Raw genomic sequence first — 25,822 nt, forward strand, 5'->3', positions numbered from 1 at the left:
AACTATCCCTTTACAGTGAGTCATCTGACAAATCAAACATATTTTTTTTTAATTTTTTACAATGATTCAAAATAACGGCTCAGAGGTTTGAGAGTCATTTTAACTGATTCAAAAGAACTGTTCATAAGAGTCATTTGTCTATCAATCGTACTGAAGTGGTAGCATGAACATAGTCCAGCCATCAAAAACAACATAATAAGTTTGTGTTTGCTAGAAAGAAAACACTTCCTTTCTCTTGTAGTTAACTGGAAGTGAGGGACTGTTGGAGAGGGATTACAGGTCTCTTGTCGAAGTCTATCATGAGCAAAGGGAAGATGAGACCTTTTTTTTAATTCTCGGAGGAGAAAAATAGATGATGGGTGTGGATATTTGCTTTTCACTGAGGTAAACCTCAGACTAAGAGAGGAGCACTCAGGTCCTCCATCCCAATATGATTATAGTAAAAATGGAGGAATGGAAAAAGAGATGGACAGATAAAAGGTAGGAAGGGTTCAGATCATCACAAACTGATTTTTTCATGGATGGATGAATGCCTGAGTAGATGTGTGTATGAATAGAAGGATCAATAAAAGAAAGGGAAAGTGCATTGCGTAGGATAATGATGCACACAAAATGAGTTTTGTTCTTTGCAAACAAAAAGACAATGTGGCTGGTTTCCATTAATATAATTTTTGTATTAATTTGGTTTCATGCAAGTATTTGTGTGTTAAGAGTGCTGTTCCTCTGGGAGGTTTCCGGTAGCACTAAATTAGCCCGTACAATTAAGAAATGTGTGCTGAGAGTCAAGGGAGTGATTTCAGCTCCCTCGTTGGACACAGAGTCTTAAGCACGAGGACCTGACCCCACTACATGCTCCATTCACTAAACACGGTAAGCCTCTCATTAACCAACCACAGTGGGGCCTCTGTCACACAAACACACACCGCAGAATAATCAAACTGAAAACTATTAAGAAACAAATGCAAGGCAGATTAAATGTGTTTTAAAACTGAATGAAACTATGAAAGAGCAGGTGTGGCAGTCGTGGACTGAAGCGAGTGTTTACACTGTTATGGGATGCAGTTCATTCTTCACTGAGGCATTTACTGAGGGAAACACAACAAGGGCAGACAATTAATCTGCCTTTGATTAGGTTATAGTGAGAGTTCACTGCCATCTCCAGTCTGGGTCGCTTGTTTGCTTTGGTGGCCTGATCGCAAATTAGTAGCTAGGGAACCTTTGTCTCCTTTCAGGTCTATGAAAAATACAAGCTTTCACAATTAGAAGTTGTAACTGTTCACTCACAATATCACTCAACTGTAACTGCAATAACAAATATACAAGTGCAAACAAAGATAAACTGTGCGAGTCTGGAACCTTGGAAACTGAGAATGTCTACTACTTTTCAAAAGTTTGGGGATGGTAAGATTTCTTAATGTTTTTGAAAAACGTCTCTTATTGCAAAACAAGGCTTCATTTATTTGAAAAAATCCAGTAAAACCTGTTATACTGTGAAAATTTTAAATAACTGTTTTCAATTTGAATATATTTTAAATTAGAATTTTATTCCTGTGATGGCAAAGCTGAATATTCAGCAGCCATTACTCCGTCTTCAGTGTCACATGCTCCTTTGGAAATTATTCTAATGTTAATTTGGCGGAAAATAAACATTTCTATATATTATTAATGTTGTGCTGCTTAATATTTTTATGGAAAATGTGTTACATTTTTTCAGGATTCTTTGATGACTAGAAGTTTCAAAAGAACATGTATTTGAAGAAAAACAACGTCTTCACTATCACTTTTGATCAATTGAATGCATCCTTGTTTAAAAAAAAAAAAAGTACTGACCCTAAACTTTTGAACAGTGTGGGCTGAAAACTTTGGATTTGCCTATCTTAAAATTTACATTAATACCAATAATCCCTTTCTTGTTATGGCAGATAATCCATAAATAGCCCATATAAAAAAAAAAAAATCTATATTATTTTGGTTATGTAAATAAAAAATTAAACACAGACTAAATACAGGCTACAATCGATTTATATTCTACAGGTGAATTTAAGCATCACAACATTATTATGCTCATTATAAAGTAGATTGATGTGTATATTCAGTTTGGATATTCATTTTGAGATTTACTAAAGATGACATTTAACAGTGCTACTAAATTATTAGTGCTTTTAAAAGTCTAACTTGAAGTGAGCAGTAGATTGTGGCAATGCTAATCTAATTGTAAAAATAAGAGACAATGGTATTGGTTAAATATCGCCCAATACCAACAAAATCAAAACAACCTCTAATATCAGCCCAGTATTGTACGTGTATAGAGAGTACAATTACTTAAAACTTAAAGCGAACGTGATCCTCACATTCTTTAACACCATAAGAACTGAGAAAGAGCAGAAAACAACTAGCACTGAGAATCTGAACACCACATGATCAAAGGGATAGATCACACAAAAAAATTTAATTCTGTCATCTTGTGTTCACCCTCATTTTTCTGCAGGACACTTAAAAAGATAATTTGAAAAAGGTTTTAACACATTTTGCCCATACAATGAAACTCAATGGAGTCTATTCTTGTTTCACACTAACCCCCCTTTCACACACAATAAGAACAATACTGTCATATCAATATCTTATTGATAAAAAGGCATGACATAACTGTGGATGAAACACTCTTCTGCACTATTTCTATTACAGGAAAGAAAGGTGAGAGTAGAGACCGGCACAATAACTTGTTCCTGTGTCTGCATGCTGATGAATCCTGCTTCCCACTGCAACACCACTGGCAGTGACAGCTGACCTTTGGCATGGTTAGGACAGTGATTTGCCCTTTGATCATGTCGGTGTAGGTGGGGTCACCGTGGACATTGAACCCTCACCCAGAGAACAGGTGTTTGCGATGCTTCAGAAGGAATGGGAAACACGCCGACAGTATAATAATATCTGAGCAGAGCAGGAATGACAGTGTAACCTGTGAGACGGTGTAACTGACAGGGCTGTTGATGTAGCTGGCAGAAACAAACCAGGTTTCTCCCTGAGGAGCTGTCACCACGTTTAGCCAAATATATCAGAATGACATTACTGATCCACAAAACACATGTTTGGCCGAGTCCCCACAGAAAGACCAAACGCTTTCACGGTCTCCGTTTCTAATGTACATACAAACAGTCACCTTGTGCCACACACTTATCAAACAAAAAACAATTCCACCTAATTCCCAGACGGTCCGCCCACTCCCTCCCATTCTCTTAGCTACTGTCAACAGCCCATTGCCTATGAGAATCCGTGTCACTTCCTGTTTGTCTCAGCGTCTCCGTACCGACCACTGGGGCTCCTGGTGGGGAAGTGGGCAGGAGCCATCAGATGTAACTGACAGGGCTGTTGATGTAGCTGGCAGAAACAAACCAGGTTTCTCCCTGAGGAGCTGTCACCACGTTTAGCCAAATATATCAGAATGACATTACTGATCCACAAAACACCTGCTTGGCCGAGTCCCTACAGAGGGACCAAACGCTTTTGCGGTTTCCATTTCTAATGTACATACAAACACTCACCTTGCGCCACACACTTATCAAACAAAAAAACAATTCCACCTAATTCCCAGACGGTCCGTCCACTCCCTCCCATTCTCTTAGCTACTGTCAACAGCCCATTGCCTCGGAGAATCCGTGTCACTTCCTGTTTGTCTCAGCATCTCCGTACCGACCACTGGGGCTTCTGGCGGGGAAGTGGGCAAGAGCCATCAGAGGCATAACATATCTCCACGGAAACGCGAGGTGATTGATGGCTGAACCTGCTTACCTTGGGTAGCTGACTGACAGCGACAGAGCAGGAGAGGCTTTAACTGACATTTGTCATAAATCAACTACAATTTCATCAGAGAGAAAGAAAACGAGAGATAAAGGGGCCTGTCATCCGAGCCATCTGTTATCACTCTACACTTCACACATCTCTCTCCATCCTGCTTCTCTTCCTCGACTCAAAAACACGCATACGAGGCAAATGCACTGATGTGTTCACTGGCAGATGTTGCATGGGTCATGATTCTATTGTTTCCTCCTCTAAAGTGAACAAGAAGTCAAAATTGACCCTATTTATTTATTAATTGACATTCATTGTCATTTTGTCCACAATTTATCAGTTTTTCCAAAGATCATAAATGTTTGTCTTTTGAAATCTTCATCGAAATGCGATATATAAAACCCTTTATTCCACAAGGACTCATTAAATTGATCAAAAATTACAGTAAAGACAGACAATTTTACAAGATTTTTATTCAACATAAATGCTGTTGTTAAAACTTTGTCCATTAAACTATATTGGAAAAAAATGAAGATTTGCCATTTCAGATAAAATAAAAATGTAAAAAAATTAGGGCTGTCAAAACAATCAATTGCGATTAATCACATCCAAAATAAAAGTTTGTGTTTACATTATATATGTGTGTGTGTACTCTGTATATTTATATGTATATATAAAAACACAAATATATTTAAGAAATATTTGCATGTATACGTGTATATATATATATATATATATATATATATAGTAATATTTATATATACTCCTTATATACATATACTATGTACATATATATATATATATACACACACATATACTATGTAAACACAAACTTTTATTTAGGATGTGATTAATCATGTGTAACGTATTTTTAATCAAATAAAATGCAGTCTTGGTGAACATTAATAAAAACTGTGAAAATAAAAATCTTACTGGCTCCAAATGTTTGAACAATAGCGTGCGTGTGCATATACACATATATTTTGAGCAATGTTGAGAAGTGTTTTTTTGTCCATATATTTTTTTACAGGTTTTGTACAGGTTTGGAAAAACATGAGGTTGAGTAAAGGACAAATTTTTTCTGTTTACCTCACATTAGAAAAGTTTGTTTCACTTTGACTTTAAAACTCAAACACCAGAACAAAGCTCAAGTTTGTGTCCTGTTCACATCATCCCTCTAATGCAGAGATCTTACAGGCCGCTACAGCCTAACCATTTCTGACAGCCTGACAAATTACATTACGCTTTTTCAGGAAGCCTGCAACTCATCTGGTAAGCTATTTTCTAAGGCACTTAGGTGAAGATCCCGCTCCTGTGTGTGACCTTTTAGGCACCCTGACTCTGCTGTCGCAGGCTGAGTGGCTATGAAGAGAGCAGCCTGTAGTGTAAAGGCCAGATCCCTCTCTACAGATATGCAGAACTAATCAGCTGCTCCATGAAAGAGTGTCAAACAGCAGCAGCAGGCACAAAACGCAATGGAGTGGAGAGTGAGATATAAGGGTCAAAAAAATCCAAACACATTCCGGCTTACTCACAGTATGTAGCCGGTGAAAGCACCAGGCCGAAAACCAAGCAGCATCCATCACTCCTGTCTGTCTGTCTGTTCCCCTCAGCCACACACACACCTGGCTAAGCAACATCTGCTGCTACCCGGAACGCTTTCTTAAAGCACAAACACGCTTTCCTGAGCCTGTATCTGTCTCAGAGCTTGCACAGACGGGTTAGTCATACTTGCACAAAATGCTGTGAAATATTGAGACTATAGTCATTGCACTGCATGCAAGCCCTTCAGCTTTGACTATAATACGTATTTATGGGGAGGTATTTTTATTATTGTTGTTGTTGTTGTGGTTTTCTAACAAAAATAGTAAAAACTATATTAATAAAATGAATTCTATATAGAGAGAAAGAAACATTTTTATGAAATAAAATAAAACATAAATATTACTTGAAACACTTAATCTTATTTCAGCTAGTTGCCACAACTTTTCTAATTTCTAACTCAAGTTAAGACTGAAATCAAAATAAATCAAACCTAATAAGTAACATTTAAAATGAACAAAAATGTATAAAAATGACAAAACAAATAAAAAAAAATTTAAAAATGAAAATGAAATCAAAAAGTATAAGCTCATTCAAAATATTAACAAAAACTATAATAGAGTATAAATAATACTAGACATGTATATATGTATGGGCATATAATATTGCTATTTCTATTAGACTACTACTACTACTACTAATAATAATTATAATAAAATAGTCATTGATTACACTACATTGCTTATTTTAGCTGGAACACTGTAGTGACCAATCAGCTTCCAGGGATGGAACTATCTGTTTTATAAAGCATGCTGGGGTTCAGATTAGATCTGATATGAACAGACAGGCTGTAGACAAGAACAATAGGAGGTGTGTTTGCGATTTGATACGTTAAATTTCACTTACTGAGATAAAAGACTACAGATCCACATGACCTAAAATAAGCATCTATAAACATGTGTATGTTACGAAAAGAAACGTTGCTGTAATTGCGTTGCTTGTCTTGACATCTTTAAATCAGTTTGTCATTGACCGCCACACAGCGTGAGCTCCTTTCTGTTCAAAATCAGTTTACAACAGCTGTTTTGTTGTTGTTGTTTACTAATCTCTACTCGTATCTTTAAAAGAACTATTACACCCACAAAACAGATGTCAGTTGTATTTCCTCCTGTGTTTCCTTCATGGGAATTAAGAGGATTAGAGGTACTACATTTGCCGCTAATAAAAGTAAAGGAGATAGGCGGCAGGAAATAGAGAGAGAGAAAGACAAGAGGGGTGAAACTCATCTGAACTGTCAACATGTAAAATGCAATTTGCACTTGAAAATGGTGGTGTTGAATTTGTGCCTTTGATAATTTTGACGTGCAGGTCTGCAAAAGGAGTGATCAGAGACGCTGCCGTCTTCCTGATCTATTTTTTACGCTCCTCATCTTTCCCTCCGACTGCTCAAGATGGGTAATTATCTTTCAAAAATAAGACTCTGGGTTGGGATGCTTTTGTCCTGGTTTGCATCGCTGTGCACGTGAAGATTTCAGTGTGCAATCAGTAATAAAAGTGCTTCTGAAAGATGTCCAGAACTTATGAGGAATTAAAGCTGGACTTTATTAACAGCGAAGAATATTAACATGCAAAAAAGCATACCTATGGAACCGTCAGACTGTGAACAGACAATCAATCAATTCGATTTACTGAAAGCATAACTACCTAAGCAAATTCTTGCCAAATGTCAGCAAGATATCAATACATATTCAACAGCAAACAATGGCTCTTAATCAGTATAAACGTGCACACAAACACGCCTGAATGCATGCAAATGTCAGCACACTGTAGGAACAGGCCTAATTGCACGATGCTCTGATAAATCATGTTTTCATGTCCTGTCTGGACAATCCAGCACTCCTTTGATGGATAGGTTACACGTGTCCCTCTCTTCCTCTAATGCTATTCCTCCATCTCTCTCCCTCCTCTCACTATTGTTCCTCCCTTGTTACAGCGCCAGTGGCTGCGGGATTCAGAGGATTAGACGCGAGAACGCCTGTTCTCCTCATCCCCTCCTCTGCCTCGTTTTCTATCCTCTCATCTTCCCTGAACAAAAGCAGATTTAAGCCATTAAAGGTGTGATAATCCTGAGAAGATGGGATGAGGTAGAAATGGATGAGAGAAGCACAGAGAGAGAGAGAGAGAGAGATTCCAACTGTGTGGAGGTTCTGAAATAACACGTGAGGCGCCTGATTAACTCTTTAGAATTCAAACTACAGTGAAGGTCAACCGATCACCAGGCCCACACAGAAACTAGCATCTAAATAATCTATGAATATTGAATGGAGATTATATTCAGTTAAATTAATTAGTAATGAATATGACAAGAAATGCAAGTGCAATTCAGAAAACAATTCAGTTATTTATATAATTGAAGTTCAATGTTCATTATGTTAAGCATATCAAATAAATACTATTTAATAAATAAATATTAAGTAAATAATACAAACATATTAAAAATGCTGTTTATATATATATATATTTATACAACAGTTCGTTCTGGTTCTCAAATCTGATTGGTTGAGAACCGTGAGATATTGTACTGGTATCGCTACAGGAACGCCCTTTCACAATTTTGTATCACTCCGCTTGTTTTAGCCGGGTCTATGTTTTTTTTTAATTATTCACTGAGCTAATCGTAGAATACGTTAGTTAATATAAGACGAAACGTCTAGCTTCGCGGTCTCTCTCTCTCATTTGGATGCAAAGGGGGTCTGAATACTTTCCGTACCCACTGTATATATATATATATATATATATATCAATTACATAGCATATATATATATATCTTAAAACCTTTATATAATTTTTTACACTAAGACACTGTTTACATTAAGAATGTGTGTGATTTCTTCAGTACATCTCAATCTGTAGTGTGCGCACCAAATAGACTACAAGTCTTTAAGTGTGCACTGTAACAAGAACAGTAACACAATTCTGACAGTAATTGGCAAATACATAAAAAGGGAGGTATAGCAACCCAACAGCTTTACACATGCTGCAGGTTACAGTTGGATAGACATGCATCTGTGTGTATAGAATAAATAAAAGCTATGGCAAATGTGCACTCACGAGTGCATACTTCAATAGAAGTGGTGTGGGAAACCGTCATTGGCAACAGTGCATTCATGAGTGCTTTTCTAAAAGAGCAGTGATACAGCTGGCATATGAGAAATACAACTCTAATATCACTGTTTAAGCAGAACGTGTGTGATTTCCTCAGGGCATCATGGCTGGGGCAGATTTTCTCTGTCTCACTTCTGCAATTTCTCATTCATTAGCCCGGCCAAACAAACACTAAAAAGCAAAAATGCAAATGGCAAAGACACATGCACGAGCACACAAATTACCTCACAAAAGGCTAATTTAATTCGAAAATAGGAGTTAATGAACACCAACCTAATTGCCTTTTGTCTTCATTAGATGAATGGAAAACTAACTGCGTGTTAAGGGTAAAAACGGCTGTTTTCCTGAATCTAGCAAATTATTGCATTTAGAGCTAGGAGTTTAAAGCTGAGGAAAATAAAGAGAGAAAGAGAATGCTTTGTTCCAAAGCCCAGTGAGATGCCTACCTAGACAGCATTTAAGGTAATAATTAGATACATTTCTGAGGCAAGGTGAAGGATACATGTTGGTCAACATCTAAGGAAAAATCAAGTACACTTTGCAGAACATGCCAGAATGCATTGTTAATGGTGGACAAGAGGACATAAATGTTGATTATAATATTATATCATATACTGTAATGCTAATAGCAAAATGCTCATGTCTACTGGAATCGACTGAGTTGAGTCCTGTTCGCTTCATTTGGGGTTGCTGTCTAAGTGAAATAAAGAGAGAATAAGAGAGATAGGCCTTATTCTCAGCAAATGCAAGAAATCAAATGGATTTATTACTTTCTGAAGACCAACACAGTGGAATGTCAAGCTCTTTAATTATAAGCAGATGTTTCCCACGAGGGGATGAGTCACTTGTCACTTTGTAAACATGCTGCTCCTAATGTGTTTTAACAAAGAAATTAACCAGAAATTATTCTGTACTCAATACTGAATGTTTCTCAACTTCAATAATCAACTGCCCTTTCAGATTAAAATACACGAGGAATTTGATTAAAATCATTTGCAAAATTGATAAATCAATAGAAAAAAAATCAAGAAACTGATTAATGAATAAAAACACATCAATCAATGATCAACATCAAACAGATAAAATAATTCATAACTTGATGAATGACTAAAAATAGAATAGTTACATTAATAAAATAGTAAAAGAGTATTAAGTTTACAACTATAGAAATAATTGTTATTGTTTTACTAATTGCTATTTTATTTTTATATTTAAATACAATTTTACATTTTAATCTGTGTGATTGATTTATCAATTTCAAGTTAATTGTTGATTTCTTAATTCATTTAAAGGGGTCATATGATGCTTTTTTAAAGATCATTATTTTGTGTATTTGCTTTCTGGCGGCATTATGCTAATATTTCCACATAGTGAGGTAGATATGTGGGGGCGTGTTAGAACGAGCCGTTTTAGGGGGGCGTGGCAGAGTCTTAACTTTGATAAAGAATATCTCTTTGGTTTTGAGACTTTAGTCTTTGCAACTTCAGGGATCTTATCTATGCACAATCAGCTTGTAACACTCCAAAGAGAAAGGAAAACTTGAAATCGCATCATATGACCCCTTTAATAGAAACTAAGTGACATGTTCATTGCTATTACTATTACTCACTGCTATTGGTCCTGTTATAACATGATTTTACAAATCAAGTTACAGAAAACTCATGGCACATGGTGTACTATGTAGGAAATTGGGATTTGGCACAAGAAAGAGCTGCAACAGAGACATAAAACCTGTGAAAACCACCTGTGACTCCACTGGTAGTAGTCCGAGTGTTACGGACACGCTACAGATTTGCCTTAAAGGTTCCATACATGATGTAGGATGAGAAGATGTTAATAAAGCCTAGTAGCTGAGCGGTCCCGACGGGGATCATTCTGCATCTGATCAGAGAGGCAGGGCTGCTTAATTTATACCTTAGAGGGCGGCGATCACAGCACGCGCTGCCCTAATGATCCCAACCCGCCTTGAGGAGCACGACTAGGACTAAGCCCCAGGGCGATGACGAGGGGTTGGTGATGGGATTAAGGGTCCACTGAAGGGGAGGGTATCTGCCCCACGGCCAAGCGCCGAGGGGTAAACCACCCACCAGACGCCCTGAGAATAATTTCACTGAAGTGGAACGTCACCGTGTTCCCGAATCAATAGAAAGGGAGGAAGTAGTAGTCAAGGTGGGGACTACGTGCGAGCCACTGAGACACGGATCCTCTGAAAGCCTCCTATCCGAAATGTCATGGTCTGGATTTGGAGAAGAGCTTGAGGATGATATGCCAGTCAGGCTGAAGGAAGCTTTCATTATGTCATAAAAATGTCTCAAGGATTTTTACTACGCTTACCACCTAACAGCTTTATCAGAGCTTAAACTCAACAGGCGCACTCCAACGCTGGTCATACCGCAACAACCAACCACATCCACAAAGATCCACACCCTCTTTTCTCCCTCTCTCTGGCACAAATCTATGGCACAAACAGCCTCGTTCAGCATTCAACATGTGTCTCCTCGCGCAACCAATCCACTCAGTCAGCCACTCTGTTGCCATGGCAACTGCCGTGGCATTACGGCGGGACGTGCGCCAGACAGAGCGCCCGCTCTGCATAGCCCACCACAGATCAATCTCTTCTGTTACTGGAGAAGAATGAGAAAAAGAGTGAGTGAGAGAGAGAGAGGGGATAATTAAACAAGGGCCATGATTAGTACCTTCCCAACCGCTTCAGCAAATCAAATCAGGGTTTCATTTGCCTAAACAAATCTGAATGCTTTTCCCTACACCCTGCGCTTCGAAACCATTTTGACTTCTTTTAGCGCCTGCTATACGCAATCTTGCACATAATTCCTAACGGTTTAATCTTATATGTCCTTCGGATGATCTACGTGGGTGATATCAGAGACTTGGAAAGCATGGGGGACATGTGGAGGTCTGTTAAATCATCTCTTCCTCACCCCATTGCAGGGAGAGAGATATCTTGTTTTAAGCGGTTCTGGGAGGGGTTGGTCTGCATGCTGCTCTGAGATAAGGAAGTGTAAAATTCAATTAACTGGGGGAAAAAAACCTGCATTCATCCCCTCTTGGTCCTTTATTTCTTCTATCCCTTTTTGTCTACGCGTTTTGATTGCACACCAAATAAAGTAATAACAGTAGGGGTATCCCCGACTATGGATTTTCATAGTCGAATCAGAATTTTCGAATCTTGCCGATATTCGACTGATAGTCAAATCATATGTTTTGGGGGCGGGGCAAAATACATTACCAAGAGTCAAGTCAGACATTCGACAGTCATAATTACGTTAACACACAGGGAAAATGTGTAACGGACGCCTCGCAGATACAAACGGGGTAAATAATGTTTTATGTTTTGATTAAAAGATAGTAAACATTAAGCGTCAGCGAAACCCTAAAAATTCACAACTTTTTTTACAGTTATTAATGTTCTGCATTTCTGTTTTGAGCTGCGTGCGCTGAAGATGCAGTTATTAATATTCTGTAGGGATGCACTGATACCGATACTGAGCTTCTGTACTCGTACTCGTTAAAATGCCCCGATACCAATACTTAACGTTAGGGAGAGAGAGAGAGAGAGAGAGCGCACACTTCTGTTGTGTGATCTTTGATGTTCACTCACTTAGCACACGCATCATTTGGATTAAAACTAAATCGTAAAAATAAGACCATTTATAGGGGCATTCACTATAAACGTAATTTATTTTTAACCTTGGGCATACGACTTTCTGGCGAAAGTGAATCTATCAGCCTGTGTGAAATGCGCTGTACTACTTGTCACTCTCATTCCGCACCAGTACAAATAACCTGCACGCGTTGCGCGTTTTGCTTGCTTGAGTGTTTCTGCATTATATGAGTGGCTTTGGAATATAAATGCATTGTTGTTTGTCCTGCTCCCGCTGCGCGCTGAAGAGATAATCACGTAGTACTACAATGAATCGCTTTACTGAGGCGCAACTCAACCAAATGCATCTTATACGAGATCAATAATATATACACAATATATATATAAACCGGCTGAAAAGTTCTGAAATCACTTGTACCCTACCTGATCGAAAAAATCCAGTCTTTCACTCTGCCTGTGTCAATTTGAGTCCACGGAACAAACTGAGATTGGGCCGCCAAGATGCTTCTCTGTAGGTCACGGATTATGGAAAGTGAAACTTAAATCTATAGGGGTGCTTGGATTTATTCACGCACGTTCAAATATTTATTTGAAGCTTCTTTCTTTTCAGATTCTTATTTACAGCATTATTTTAATAGGCTGTATATTAACATATTGGGAGAAAACCAGTAGTTCTATGTGAAATCAGACATTTGAGCACCCCCATATAGCCAAAATGGCATGATCATAACACCCTGCGAATATTCGACTGAGATTGGTAGTCGAATCAGGCTCCTCCTATTGAAGCATCGGATCTTCGACTATTCGGGGTCTATATAAGAGAAAGAGCTCTGACAAGGTTGTTGTACCCACCATGTATCACCCAATGGAGCTCTTACATCTACATCCTCTGTTATACAATGCACCTCTCCAACCCTGTCTATGCTTTCTCTATTCAGGCCTCCAGACTAATGCCGCTTTTCCACTGTGTGGTACGACTCGGCACGGCACTGCTTTGCTCGCTTCGCTTTTACACTGCGTGTTATGGCACGGCTCGGCTCACTTGCTTTTCCACTGCTGTTAGTACCGCTTCAAAGTGGGTGGGATTATAGACTAGTTGCTCCGCCTCTACTGCCGTGAAATCATTGTAAAACTTTTTCATTCCAGGTCGCCCCATCTAGCTCTCGCTGGATCCACTCCTCGGCTACAAACGAGAGGAACGACTGCACCTCATCTACTGAACAAGATTCAGCCATTCCTTTTTTCTCAAGCAAGTCATTTAAGTCGTGTGAATGACACTGCAGTGGCTGCTGCTGCTAGCGGGTTTGGTGTCTCGTGTCGCAAATCCAATGACGCCGGTAGTGATGATTCTCTCTGACCAATCAGTGATCTGCAGTGTTAACACATCACATTTTAGTATCGGTACGGCTTGCTTGGAACCCCAACCGAGGTGATAGTATTTAAGCGAACCGTACAGAGTCGTACCATGCAGTGGAAAAGCGACAGAAAGTGAGCCGTGCCATGGAAAAGCACCAAAGCGAGCCGTACCGTGCAGTGGAAAAGCAGTATAACATTTGACCGCAGTGGCACCAAGTTCTAGTTTGGTCATTTATAAAAAATGTTCATGTTTTGTCTCTTGGAATGCACATTTGATAGTACCTTGAGTTGGTAGTAGCATGGCAAAAACAAACCATTTGGTTTCTATGGTATTTGTTATATAAAACAATGGCCTAAAACAGATACAAATGCATATAAATACAAATGCACGAAAATTGCAACAGCTTAATAACAAAAAATATTGTAACATATTGTTACTTCTTTAACACATTTAATACGTCAAAATGAATAATATAATAAAATTCAATATGAATCCCACATTTTTGCCACAATGGTTACAGTTAGTGCTACTATAGCAAATCCATGGTAAGTGCTGGTGATTTGTGAATTGAAAAGCTTTCTAACTAGCTTAAAGCTGCAGTCTGTAAGTTTTGCCTCTTTGTCGCCACCTCTGTTTGAAAACCTGGAATTGCAGCTGTGTGCGGAATTATCTAGCTTGAGTGGCTTGCGAGTCGGCACGGCTCCAGTGCGGATGAATCTAATGTTCTGAAGAGTATGTCCACCTACAGGATCCTCACATGCGATAGCCTAGTAGCCGGAACAACTTCTTTATTACAGAAGTGACGTAATGACGCAGTGCCATGCTCGAATTTCCAGCGAAAACCTACCCGTACCACTCACATTATAAAACATTATTATAAGCTAACCGTTGTGAATCGGGCTAAAGTAAGGCGATAGTTTTGAACACTGGCTGGTTATGTACTTGCTCAAATATTGATTTCGGATCATTTTTAACCAAAAAAAAGTTACGGACTGCAGCTTTAATTTTTATTATTTAATACTTTTATTTTATTTTAATTAACAAAAATGAACACCTCAGTGAATAGGGTAAAAAAATGTTTACTAATAGATAACACCATACTTCCTGAATTGATTAATTACATTAAGAATGGAAAGGTTTCTGAAATTTTATGTTTAAATAAATAATTACATTTAAATAAAATAATTAAATATGCACTAATTTGCATACATTTCCAGAACAGAAATCTGAACACCGGATAAAGCCAGGTTCAATAGAAGAAAAAAATCTCTTATATATGTATTGTAATCTGCAGAAGCCATAGAAAATGAAAAATAAAATAAACACCTATTTTGCAAGTTGTCTTTCCACTAAAAAACAAAACACGCTATGGAAAGCGTTCTTCTTACAAATATCACAAAATCTCAAAATTGACCAGTACATGAAAAAACAATGTTTTTGTCTATATGTTTTTTTTTTTTTTTTTTTACCTAAATAGCTTCTAGCTAACAATAACAACACCACTCCATCCTTGGTTTATTACTAGTACTTGCACCTTTCCTTAGTCTTTAATCTCTTCACTCCCTTCTCTGCGTTATTTTCCTCCACTGACCAGTCTGAGCATCTTCCCCCACTAACTGATCCAGTCACCACCCCTTCCTCAAGAAGTATTCTCCATGTCCATCTCCTTCTTATCCACGTCTGTACTGTCCTCTCTATCTCTCACTCTCTCCCGGTTGGAGCGTGAGGATCCAGCGGAGGGCCTATCAGTGCATCCTGCATTACAGCGTTACACGCTGAGTCATTGTGAGGTTTGTATGGAGGAAAGGAGAGTAATCAGAGATTAGCCAGCCACCCACAGCTCAGTCTGCCCTCTGTCAGGGGGCTGCTTAGGGCCCTCTCTCTCTTTGCACTCCAGCACCACCTGCTTCCATTACTTTCGGCTTTTTGTCATGAGGAATAATCTGAGGGAAAGAGAGAGCAAGCTCCAATGGTCAAACACTGCTTTAAAGAAAAGTTCATCCAAAATGATTAGCAGTTACTCAACCTCATATGGTTCCAAACCCATAACACAAAAAGAGAGAGTTTGCAGAATGTCCAAGCTGATCACAACCAGCTAAAATGGAACAAGCTAGCACATCTGCTACAAAGAGTGAATCTGACTCCCAACAGAAAAGATCACCACATTTTACATGCTTATACAGACGGCTTTCTAAAAAGACCCTGCCGTATGCTTCACTTGTTTTAAAAATAGACTGAACTGTCACTAATCTCACTCTTGTGAACACAGCGACATTAAAAGTGCAATTACTGTGCTGTGTGTTTTTTTTTTTTTATGGTCTGAAATGCAACTCTGAGAATAAATATACCAGAGAGTGCATAGTACTGTTAATATTCAAAATATATTAGCCATGATTGAATTCAAACACTATTATTCTTAAATCTTCTCCTTCACATTGATAGTTTCCATAGCCTCCTCTTTTGTTTGAGAAACTTCGCAAACTCTCCTTCACAAACACACACAAATCTTCAACCGGCAAGGTGCGTACAAACTCACTTTACAGAGACGTGCTGTACGAGTCTGGTGAAGAGAGAACGGCTTTGATTTACAGGAAGTGCTGAGAGATGCAGCTAGTGTTCAGAAAGCAGCACAACAGCCCTGGAGAGATGGATGAGGTTTGAGAGAAAGAGAGAGAGATGACAGAGGACACGCTGTGTTTGTCCAGCCCTGAGGAGTTTAATGGGATGAGATTTGATCGAGCTCCGTATGACATTTTTGCGATTTGCGAGATGCCAAAACTCTGTATATTTTACCAAACGAACAGTAGCAGAAGAGGAGCGTGTGTTCAGTCAATGTTCCTGAACGGTCTTTTTTGGAATGAATCTTTCTCTCTAATGAAACGCAGAGGCCCCGTATGTGAGGTGCAGATGATGTATGCCTCTAAAACACGGATAAATCAAGAGTTCTGACAGTCCAACTTTTAGAACAATGACACGAGGCATCAATTAGAGTTGAAAGAGAAGAACGCAAGTTGCTCTCAGACGTGCTGATTAAATATTGCTTTTCCTTCTCCCTTCTTTGGTTCTGCCACATTAGTACGAGAGAGAAGTAAAAATGAGTGCGCTATGGTGTACTTCACTGTTTTGATGGGGGTTTTAAATAAAATCCTGCATTTGTACGCACTGCGCGGGTCCGATTCATCTTGATAAATCCATTTAAGAAATCAGGAGGTGTGAAAAAAAGAGCTTTGCATTTATGTACTTTTGCAACAATACTTGTGTTTGATAGCAAAGTAATGGGACTTTTTGGGATGCTAGATATTAAATGGGCGCAGTATGAGTCCTGGTAGTGAGCGGATGATTAAAAGAGCTCATAGGGCATACATTTCTTAATGTATGTACTGTTTAGTAACTGCCTTGAGACTATATATCACAATCTATTTTGGAAGTGCTGCAACAGCTTGCAGGCTCTCTGAACAAGTGTGAGCGTATTGTATTGGGCGGTGATGAATGCCTTAAATCCAGAACAGACTGGGATAAGTTTGTATATTATCTCCATTTTCATCCATACACTTTATTTCTCTTCAGGCCTGAGAGATGGGATGAGGCAGAAATAAGAGCGAGAGAGAGAGAGAATATATCACTAAACCTCCAGCCTGAAGCAAATTTTCTCCACATCAGCAGTGTGGTTCTCCAGAGCAGCCTGACTGAGAGCATAAGCCATTTGATGCTACAAAAAGGATTTCATAAAAGGCATATTACCTAAAATAAAATCATTTGAGACATTTATTTTGTGTGTGCGTACTGAAAGATTCATAATGGGGGGTATAATGGGATTTTAAGGGTGTACTGTAATTTACCATCTTTTTACTAAAGCCGTTTATAAGTATTTGACTGTCCGAATCATTACACTACATTTTTCACCATCTGCTTTGTATTTTATATTAAACAACATAAATTAATAAATAAATGGTGAAATTTGGTAGAAATGGTAGAGTTTTTTTCTCCAGACATATAGTTGCAGCAGTAGATGGAAACAAGTGATTGAATTTATGGGTGCTTTCACACTGACAGTTAAGTACGAAACGGCAAGGTACGCATGAAAAATTCGTAATGTGAAAGTGAGCGTACCTGTAAAAGGTGGTCTGAGTTTGGTTGCACTGGAACTGTGGCGTGATTTGCGTGAATGTGAAAGCAACTCGGACTAAGGTGTGCACTTGTTCAGGAAGTAATGTAACCTGCGCATGGATTTAAGCAAATGACCGAAATGAGTTTTTCGGTATGATTATTGTGAGAGCACCTGGAGATATGCACCATTTTAGACTTTTTATGATCTTAAATTTGATACAACTAAATTTAAGACTTTCTGAGGACCCGTGGAAACCCTGTATTAAGATAAAAACACATGTTCAATAGAATCGAATGAATGTGAAACCAGACCAACACTACAGGGGGCACTGGGAACTATCACACCCAGATTCGGACCCCTATGAGTTACTGACTTATTCATTCAACAGAACATTCAAAAATTTTGGATCATTCAAAGATGCAAATTCCTTCAAGAACAAAATGGGTGCAAGTCAACAAAATGGCACATAGCAGTTCGTTATATTTATTTATTTTTTGTCTGCTTATGCAATATTGCTGAAATATTACGCAATTTGACATAGCTGTTACACGTGATTGCTCTCTTTCTCTCACAACACACGAATACACACAGACATACACACAGAACCTTGTTAGTCCATATGCAAGAAATCATCAATTTTGTAGTAGTAATGACAACCATATATTTTAAACAAGATGCTGAACTGACAAGTGTTTGAAAGTGTTTTATTAAGAAAAATGCATTAAACATATCCTGTATTCATGGTATACTATATGTGCTTTGCGTCATATCTACATTACCACTACGGATGTGCATTATTTTTCAGTAATTCAAAGGTCGATCGTCATTGTTTCCTAATTAACAGATCGGGTCCAGAATTACAGATAAAATCAATCTTGTCTATCAAACGTAGTCATAAAACCTTTAGCAGTGGCGCATACCCCTATTAATGCAAACCTGCTATTGGTTTCATTTACCAAGTGCAGACTGACCTTTCCCAGCCAGCTATAAAATCAATTTCAGGCTCTAATTCAGAAATATGTTACATGATCATTGTTGGGTGGAATATTAATCAGCAGGCAGAGCATGGACCTAATAGATCAGTAAAAAGTGAATCAGTAAAAAGAGTTTTCTTACAGCATCTAAGGCAGCAGGGCAACAAAAGTATTGGTACCTTTTCTTACATAAAGGAGAGTGGGGTAAGATGTACCACCTCCCTGCTGTCAAAACCATACATTTAGAAAGGCCCCTTCTTATAAAGCTACCTGCAATTGAGAGATGCACATCACATAATTAACCTTTTTAAAAATTATGATTGTGATGCACTTCCAATATGAGTCAGATGTTTCGGGGTAAGCTGCGCCAGTTGCTTAACAAAAAGTTATTCAAGTCATCCCCATATTCTCTAAAGTACATTCTACTAACGTAACATGGTCAAATATAACAGATAATTCTTTTTTCAATAGATGGCAAACATCTGTGGCACATCATTCCCTACTGTTCCCTACTTGCAAGTACATTAAAGGTATACTTGAACTGAGTAGTAAAGGCAAGAGTTACCTGTAAAAGCTACAACTGGGTAGGGTTGGGCCGATAGACGATGCCATCGTCCATCGCCGATGGCTGATAGACATCACGATGTTGAGCAAGGCAAGAGTTACCTGTAAAAGCTACAACTGGGTAGGGTTATATCATTGGGCAATTATACTGTATATAAATTGCGGGCATCAGGGAGCCGCTATTATGCCTGGCATTGAAACTGCTTTTGAATGCGCGATCGCTTTTTAGTTTCACTTTCAAGATTTGGGATCGCACACACTCCATTTATACTATGGAGCGGCAGTACTTACCACACATTTTACAAGATAGATGTTTGTCAGTGGTGCTCAGGATCTGCAAATAGACGATGCCTCCATCGCCGATGGCTGATAGACATCACGATGTTGAGCCGGCATCTCGATCAACCCCCAATCCCCCCCCGCATCCCAATACCGTGTTCCGAAAGAAAATGACACGCAATACGGAACCCCTAAAGGGAATAAATACGGGAGGAAAATATATTTTTCAGTATTTTCTCTCGCAGTTATATCATTGGGCAATTATACTGTATATAAATTGCGGGCATCAGGGAGCCGCTATTATGCCTGGCATTGAAACTGCTTTTGAATGCGCGATCGCTTTTTAGTTTCACTTTCAAGATTTGCGATCGCACACACTCCATTTATACTATGGAGCGGCAGTACTTACCACACATTTTACAAGATAGATGTTTGTCAGTGGTGCTCAGGATCTGCAAATCATTCGCCATCGTCCTCAGTCATCTCCCCTTACACTGTTTATGTGGTAAGTGAAATTTTATGTACTGTAAAATGTAACAGTCAACTGTTAGCAATCGTTATTTGTTTTCCATTTGTTTTTCTGTGCCTTTCTAAATACGGATTCACGCTTCGGGCACACCTCATAACCCCCCTCCCCCCGATGTCATCGTCCATTGCGTTTCACTGTACACATCGTCCGATGCCAATTTGGTAGACATCGCCTAACCCTACAACTGGGTTTCTTGAATCAATTTCAATGTGAATTCAAAGCACTCCATGTGGTCAAATACAATCAATCCTTCATTTCTGAAGCCCAAGCCCCCTTAAGAGCCAGACTGCTTTCTCAATCCATTCACTCGTCCTCTCTCTGTCGAAAGTCTTATCCTAACTCTGGTCACTCAAGTCATAAAGCATCTTTATCTTCATCCTGAGAAAAAAAAAAGCAGGTTGATGTGGGATGTGGGGTTGCGGTCACACTTAAAGGCTTTAAGTGTTGCCTCAGGCTCAGATGAACAGAGAGAAAGAGGGAGAGAGGGACGAAAGACTCATTAGAGGCTCCTAAAATGAGTCTTTACCCCTCAATCTTGACCACAGCACACATTTTGTATGGGTGTAGTGCGTAATAAAAGTCAATGTAAGAATCCATGAGTGTGTGTTCTGACCTCGGCATTTACACCTCTTGAGTCCAAGAGAGTAATAGACGGCCAAAGGCGTAAGTCTAGGGACCAGAATCTCCATAATTACTCGATTTGAGAAAGTCGGTCGCTTAAAGCGGCTGTCAGTCTGTGTAAAAGGAATCTCCCAAAAGCCTTGCAGGAAAATGCAATCTCAAGTCTCATCGCACCGACCTGCGCCTGACAGTTCCGACTGGCTTACACTCAGACACACATTCCACACACATCCACGTTCTTCCCACTGCTCTAATGGCTACACACACCAGCCTGACCAGCTCATTTTTTGTAGTTAATTACGGTGTCTCCTGTTGCAGATGTGTCTGATTTTAATTCACTTTGCTGCTCTGCTGGAGTGTGAAACACTAAAGCCCTGGAGATCAATTACTGAGGGGTATTTACACTGCGCAGTGGAAGAGGGGACCGGGACGGGGCTGACATACTCCAGCATGTGTTCAGTCGCTCAGCCACTGGTCTTTTCCCACTGCACTCATTTCAGCTAACAGTCACAAACATACTGCAGAGAGACAGAATATCTAATTCAGATTTATATCCACTTGATATGAAAGAAGGGAACCAGCTCAATAACATACAGATATTAAGGTTGCCTATACTATATAAATAAATGAGGTGAACACAATGTCTCCTAACTGACAAAACTCTACAGAGTCAGACAAACTCTGTGTAAATAACATGCCTTAAAGTCAACATTAAGTCAAAATGGACCCTGTTTACTTACTTAAATACACTTTCTTATTGTGAATAATTCATCAGTGTACTGTATATTATAATAAAGAAATAAATGTTTTTGTAAACTATTAAATAATAAATATAACTTGCTCTGCCTCTGAAATGACTTTCGGCTGAGGTCACCAAGGCTTTGTGGAAAATTATATACAAACAGCCAAATTTAGCTTTAGAGTCATTGTTTTAGGCCACTTTAAAGGTCACAAAGCCTTTGTAAATTAGTGATGATTACCTTAATAAAGGGTACAGCAATAAAAGCAAATAATGATTGAGACAGAAGAGTTACCACTGGGATATGAGGAGATGCTCTAGTGAGTGAACCTGACCTTAACCTACGCATCAAAAAAAAAAAAAAAAGGTTCAAAGTGGGTACCATTGAAATTAAAAATGCACAGATTCAGCTAAAAAAAAAAAAATCAATAAATAGCCACTATTAAAATTATATATTACGTGATCAAAACAAATTTAAAATAAAACATTTAAACTAAAATCAATCATTTTAAAAGCTAAAAGTGAATTTAGGCATCACAACGTTGCAATGTACAGTATTAAAACATTTATAAAGATTTACCTGTGTTATTAAATTTGTTTTATATAGTGTTTTAGAATAAGGTGATGCAAGTGTAATCAAAATGTAAAAAAAGAAGGCACAATTGAATATGCAGTATATTTAAATATATAAGTAAATAAACAAATAGTCAGAGACACCACATATAAAGTCAGCGTGAAATTAAAAATGACCCTGCTTATTTTCTTAATTCATGTTCCTGGTATTATTGTCCACATTACTCTAAAAATAAAGCAAATAACATTAGAAAGAAAGAAAGAAATCTCCTACAAAATATTGTCTGATAACTGATATATGTACAATATACTATTCATCCAGTTTAAACGTCCACTTTTCACAATCCAATCAGTTCTCAATGAATAAAATCAAACCCTAGATTTGTTTTTATTTTTATTAAATATCAGGAAACATTAAAATAGCTTGCAAATGCCATTTCGCAATCACTGTAAGTTTGAATTCATAAACAAATAAAAGGTCCTACCACACAAACACAATATCTCCTACATGACAGGACTCTCCAGAGACAGACAAGCTCATCACCCACCTCAGTGCAAATAAAGCACTACATTTAGGCTGGGAGGCACCAAGAGGACAAAGTGTGTGCAACACGAGACACTTTAGAGTTTTATTTAAAAAGCAGATGGCACAGCCGAAATGAAGATGAATGGGACTGAAGCCTGGTTTGAGATGAGAACTAATTAGCCTGGCCAACAGAGGGGCTTGCTGAACTGCAGAGGCCTGCTTGAACATGCACAAGCCAGGGGCTCCATTAGTCAGCCTAGCCTGGAATAAAGCACCGGGACAAGGGCAACAGTGCCCTGCACCGTAGCCAGACTCCTATATGCCTTCCAATGCCGGAACACGGGAAGGGAGGGTGCCACACTCGATATCCCAGAATGCCCTGTGTCCTTCATTACTTTTTGCTGAGAGACATACGAGGGGAGTTAATGTGAGCTGCAGCAGTCTTTCTTATGATGGATTGTGCATACGCACACATCTTTCTCTCTGTCTATTCACTCTCTCTTTTCAGTGCACAATCTAATTTGAGATAAGTCGTAAGAGAACACTAGTGGGAGCGAGAGCAGACTTGATCAGTGCTCTGGGTGGGTGTGGGAGGAGATCTAGGAGTAATTGAATTCCTGTATGGTTGCAGGGACTCCTATTAAAACCAATAACTGCTAATGGGGTTACAGCTTAATTTTTTAAGTGCCTCGATAACGATTATGAAGACAGCCACATCTGTTTGTTTTATGTTGCTGATGCATATTAGAATGATCACTACTGTACGTAACTCTGGCAAACGAAGATCTTGAGAAGTTTGAGAGGTAGAACAGGCATAAAGGTTCTTTATTACATCTGTGGTTCCATGGAGAACCTTTAACATCCATGAAAAATTTCCATTGCACAAAAGGTTCTTTAGATTATTAAAATGTTCTTCACATTAAGAAAATAAATGGTTATTTTAAAAACCCAATGAAATGGTTCTTTTATGGCATTGCTGTGAAAACCCCCTTTTGGAACCTTTATTTTTAAGAGTATAGGTACATGAAAACGTGTACAGATGGAAGTTTGCTACAAGATCTTGCTCCAGACAGCTTTTCTGATTCCCACTACACATCAGCTGATGAACGCTGATCCCATTCATTACAGAAAAACTGTATTGTTACATTAATGCTTGTCATGTCAAAAGGGATGGCTCAACAGAGCGCAACATGTTGCAATTTTGTGACTTTTTGAGAGAGTAGGAAAAAAAAAAACTAAAAACGGCTGTCAACAGACAATAGTGGGAAAGCTTTTTCAGCAAAAAATTTTCCCACTATTTCTGGGCATTCAGTTTGGCTGGAAATGTGGCATTCTCGGCTCACAGCGAGTTTCTGGATGACACATTAACACCTGGCGGTAACGGCAGCTAAAGCGAGCGCATGACATTGATTATAACCCTGCTGACTCTGACACTCACATCAACTGTCCAATCACTACCAGATATGAGCTGTGTGCTGAAAGCAGCACGCTTGACTGAAATAAGACAACACAATGTACGTGCAAGCAGACGGAAAATACTGATTCATGCAATAAAAAAGGAGACAAGAGGTAATTAGACAGTCATGTGGAAACTGTTAGAATCATTTTTCCAACCGACAAGGTGGAGGTGATGGTGCCGCAGCATCCAGTGGCCATTATATTCCATGCATTTACATTAAAAAAAAAGCCATTCCAAGTCAAAAAATTGGCTCCACACTGATCAGAATTTCAGGTCTTGAACCATGAACTGTTAACATCAGTGGCCAGAAATCTATGAGCTAAACCATATCTAGACCATGAAAGTAACCTACAAGAATCAGAAGTTATTTACACTGGAAGCAGCTGATGTAAAACATCACTAAGATAATGATAAACATCACTTTTATGTCAAACATTTTCACTGACGCACCATTTGTTTGTTTGTTTATGGGAAGCTTACACAGTAACAGGCAGTTAAATCCTTGTTTGGCTCTTAAGGCAGTGGAGACACACTAACACACAGTATCTGTTAGCCGAGCACCAACACTGGAAATGGAAAAGGAAAATCTGCGGTCAGAAGCAGTCTGAAGCTTTTACTGGAACCGTATCACATTATAACACCTGTCGTGTTCATGACCAGAAGCGGTTCCCTTTTGATAGGAGAGGCCGTGAGGGACTGTTATGAGCCATTTAAATAAGTTATTGGCTTGATCTGGACCTACTATTGACCATTAGTGTGTATACGAAAGCGAAAAAATCAATAAAAGGAGTGACACATGATTGAGACAGGGCAGCACAGACATTAACCCAAACAGAAAAGACATTCAGGACATAAGGCTGGTAAGATCATGGTTAGTGAGCAATAATGACGCAGTTAATAGCGAAGAGAAAAAAAAAGGAAAGCAAATAGTGGAGAGAAATGCTGTTTCTCTCTCTTTTTTAAATCTTGATTTTACCGTGGTTGCAGTCTTTCAGAACAGGTCTTTGTGGACTCGGACTGAGCACTTGTGTTGGTTCATCTGTAGAAATCAGGACATGGGACAAGACAAAGTGAGAGCCACTCTCACACATAAACACACCTTTGGTCTCCATACATTAGATTTTTACTTCCTTGTGTAAGGAAAGCCATGCCACGCTTTAAAAAATGTTCAGATTTCTTGAATCATTTAACAGGTCCTTCTGATTTGACCGGTTCATTTGTTGGGCTCTCCTGATTTCTATTGAAGGTGGTCAGCTGCATTATACTCCATTAGTTCCTGTAATGCCTGAAAAAGTATGCTGATAGTGGGGGGCTGATTCTGTACTGATTTCTATAGAAAAAGGTTTTTAACAGGAGTTACAGACTGTGAATTGTGCACTTACAGAACAACAGACTATATATAATGGTTCAATCCTAATGAATTTGCTGGACTAAAGATACAAGATATAGAGCATAATTTTGTACAATAGTTTTCAACATTGATAATAATAATAATTATTACTTCAGCACCAAATGAGAATATTAAAATTATTTCTGAAGGATCATGTGACATAACAACTGAAAATAATTCATGTTAAATGGTCAGGTTGATATTGTATATGCCACCCATTATCTGTCTGTAGCCATCTGCAGTCGACAAACCTGAGCCTCTCAGCTGGGTAGGACACATAACATGAAGAGCACGGAAGACAGACTCTAGCTTATCTCACCCCTCACTGCGCTGGAGAAAAAGACTCTCAACCTCTGGGTGCTTTAGGGTGTTACTATAAGGGAAAATACACAGTTATCCCTTCCAATCTCTGTCGGGATACTGGTCACCATTAAAAGGGTGTATTCTGTGATGATGGCCGACTGACTGTACATTATTGTGCTTATAACACAGCTACAAACAAACAAACAGACATAAAACTAGTACAGATATGAAAGAAATAAGCTGTTTGGAACAACAGTCAATTAGAAGGTAATACCTGAAAAA

The 25,822-nt window shown here is 38.7% G+C and overlaps 1 protein-coding gene across 1 annotated transcript in view; it reads right to left on the reverse strand.

Moving 5' to 3' along the window:
• The window catches only part of LOC107747718 (protein diaphanous homolog 3-like), a gene marked incomplete at its 5' end in the record, with an annotated part of 198,992 nt that overhangs the window by 30,556 nt on the left and 142,614 nt on the right, over positions 1-25,822 (reverse strand). Inside the window, one exon of the mRNA XM_016562315.1 lies at positions 24,824-24,886. Within this exon, the coding sequence (XP_016417801.1) occupies positions 24,824-24,886 (63 nt within the window). The remainder of the gene's footprint in view (positions 1-24,823; positions 24,887-25,822) is intronic.

The sequence above is a fragment of the Sinocyclocheilus rhinocerous genome, unplaced genomic scaffold (assembly GCF_001515625.1).
Source record: "Sinocyclocheilus rhinocerous isolate Xijiao unplaced genomic scaffold, SAMN03320098_v1.1 scaffold4546, whole genome shotgun sequence".
Taxonomy (NCBI): Eukaryota; Metazoa; Chordata; class Actinopteri; order Cypriniformes; family Cyprinidae; genus Sinocyclocheilus; species Sinocyclocheilus rhinocerous.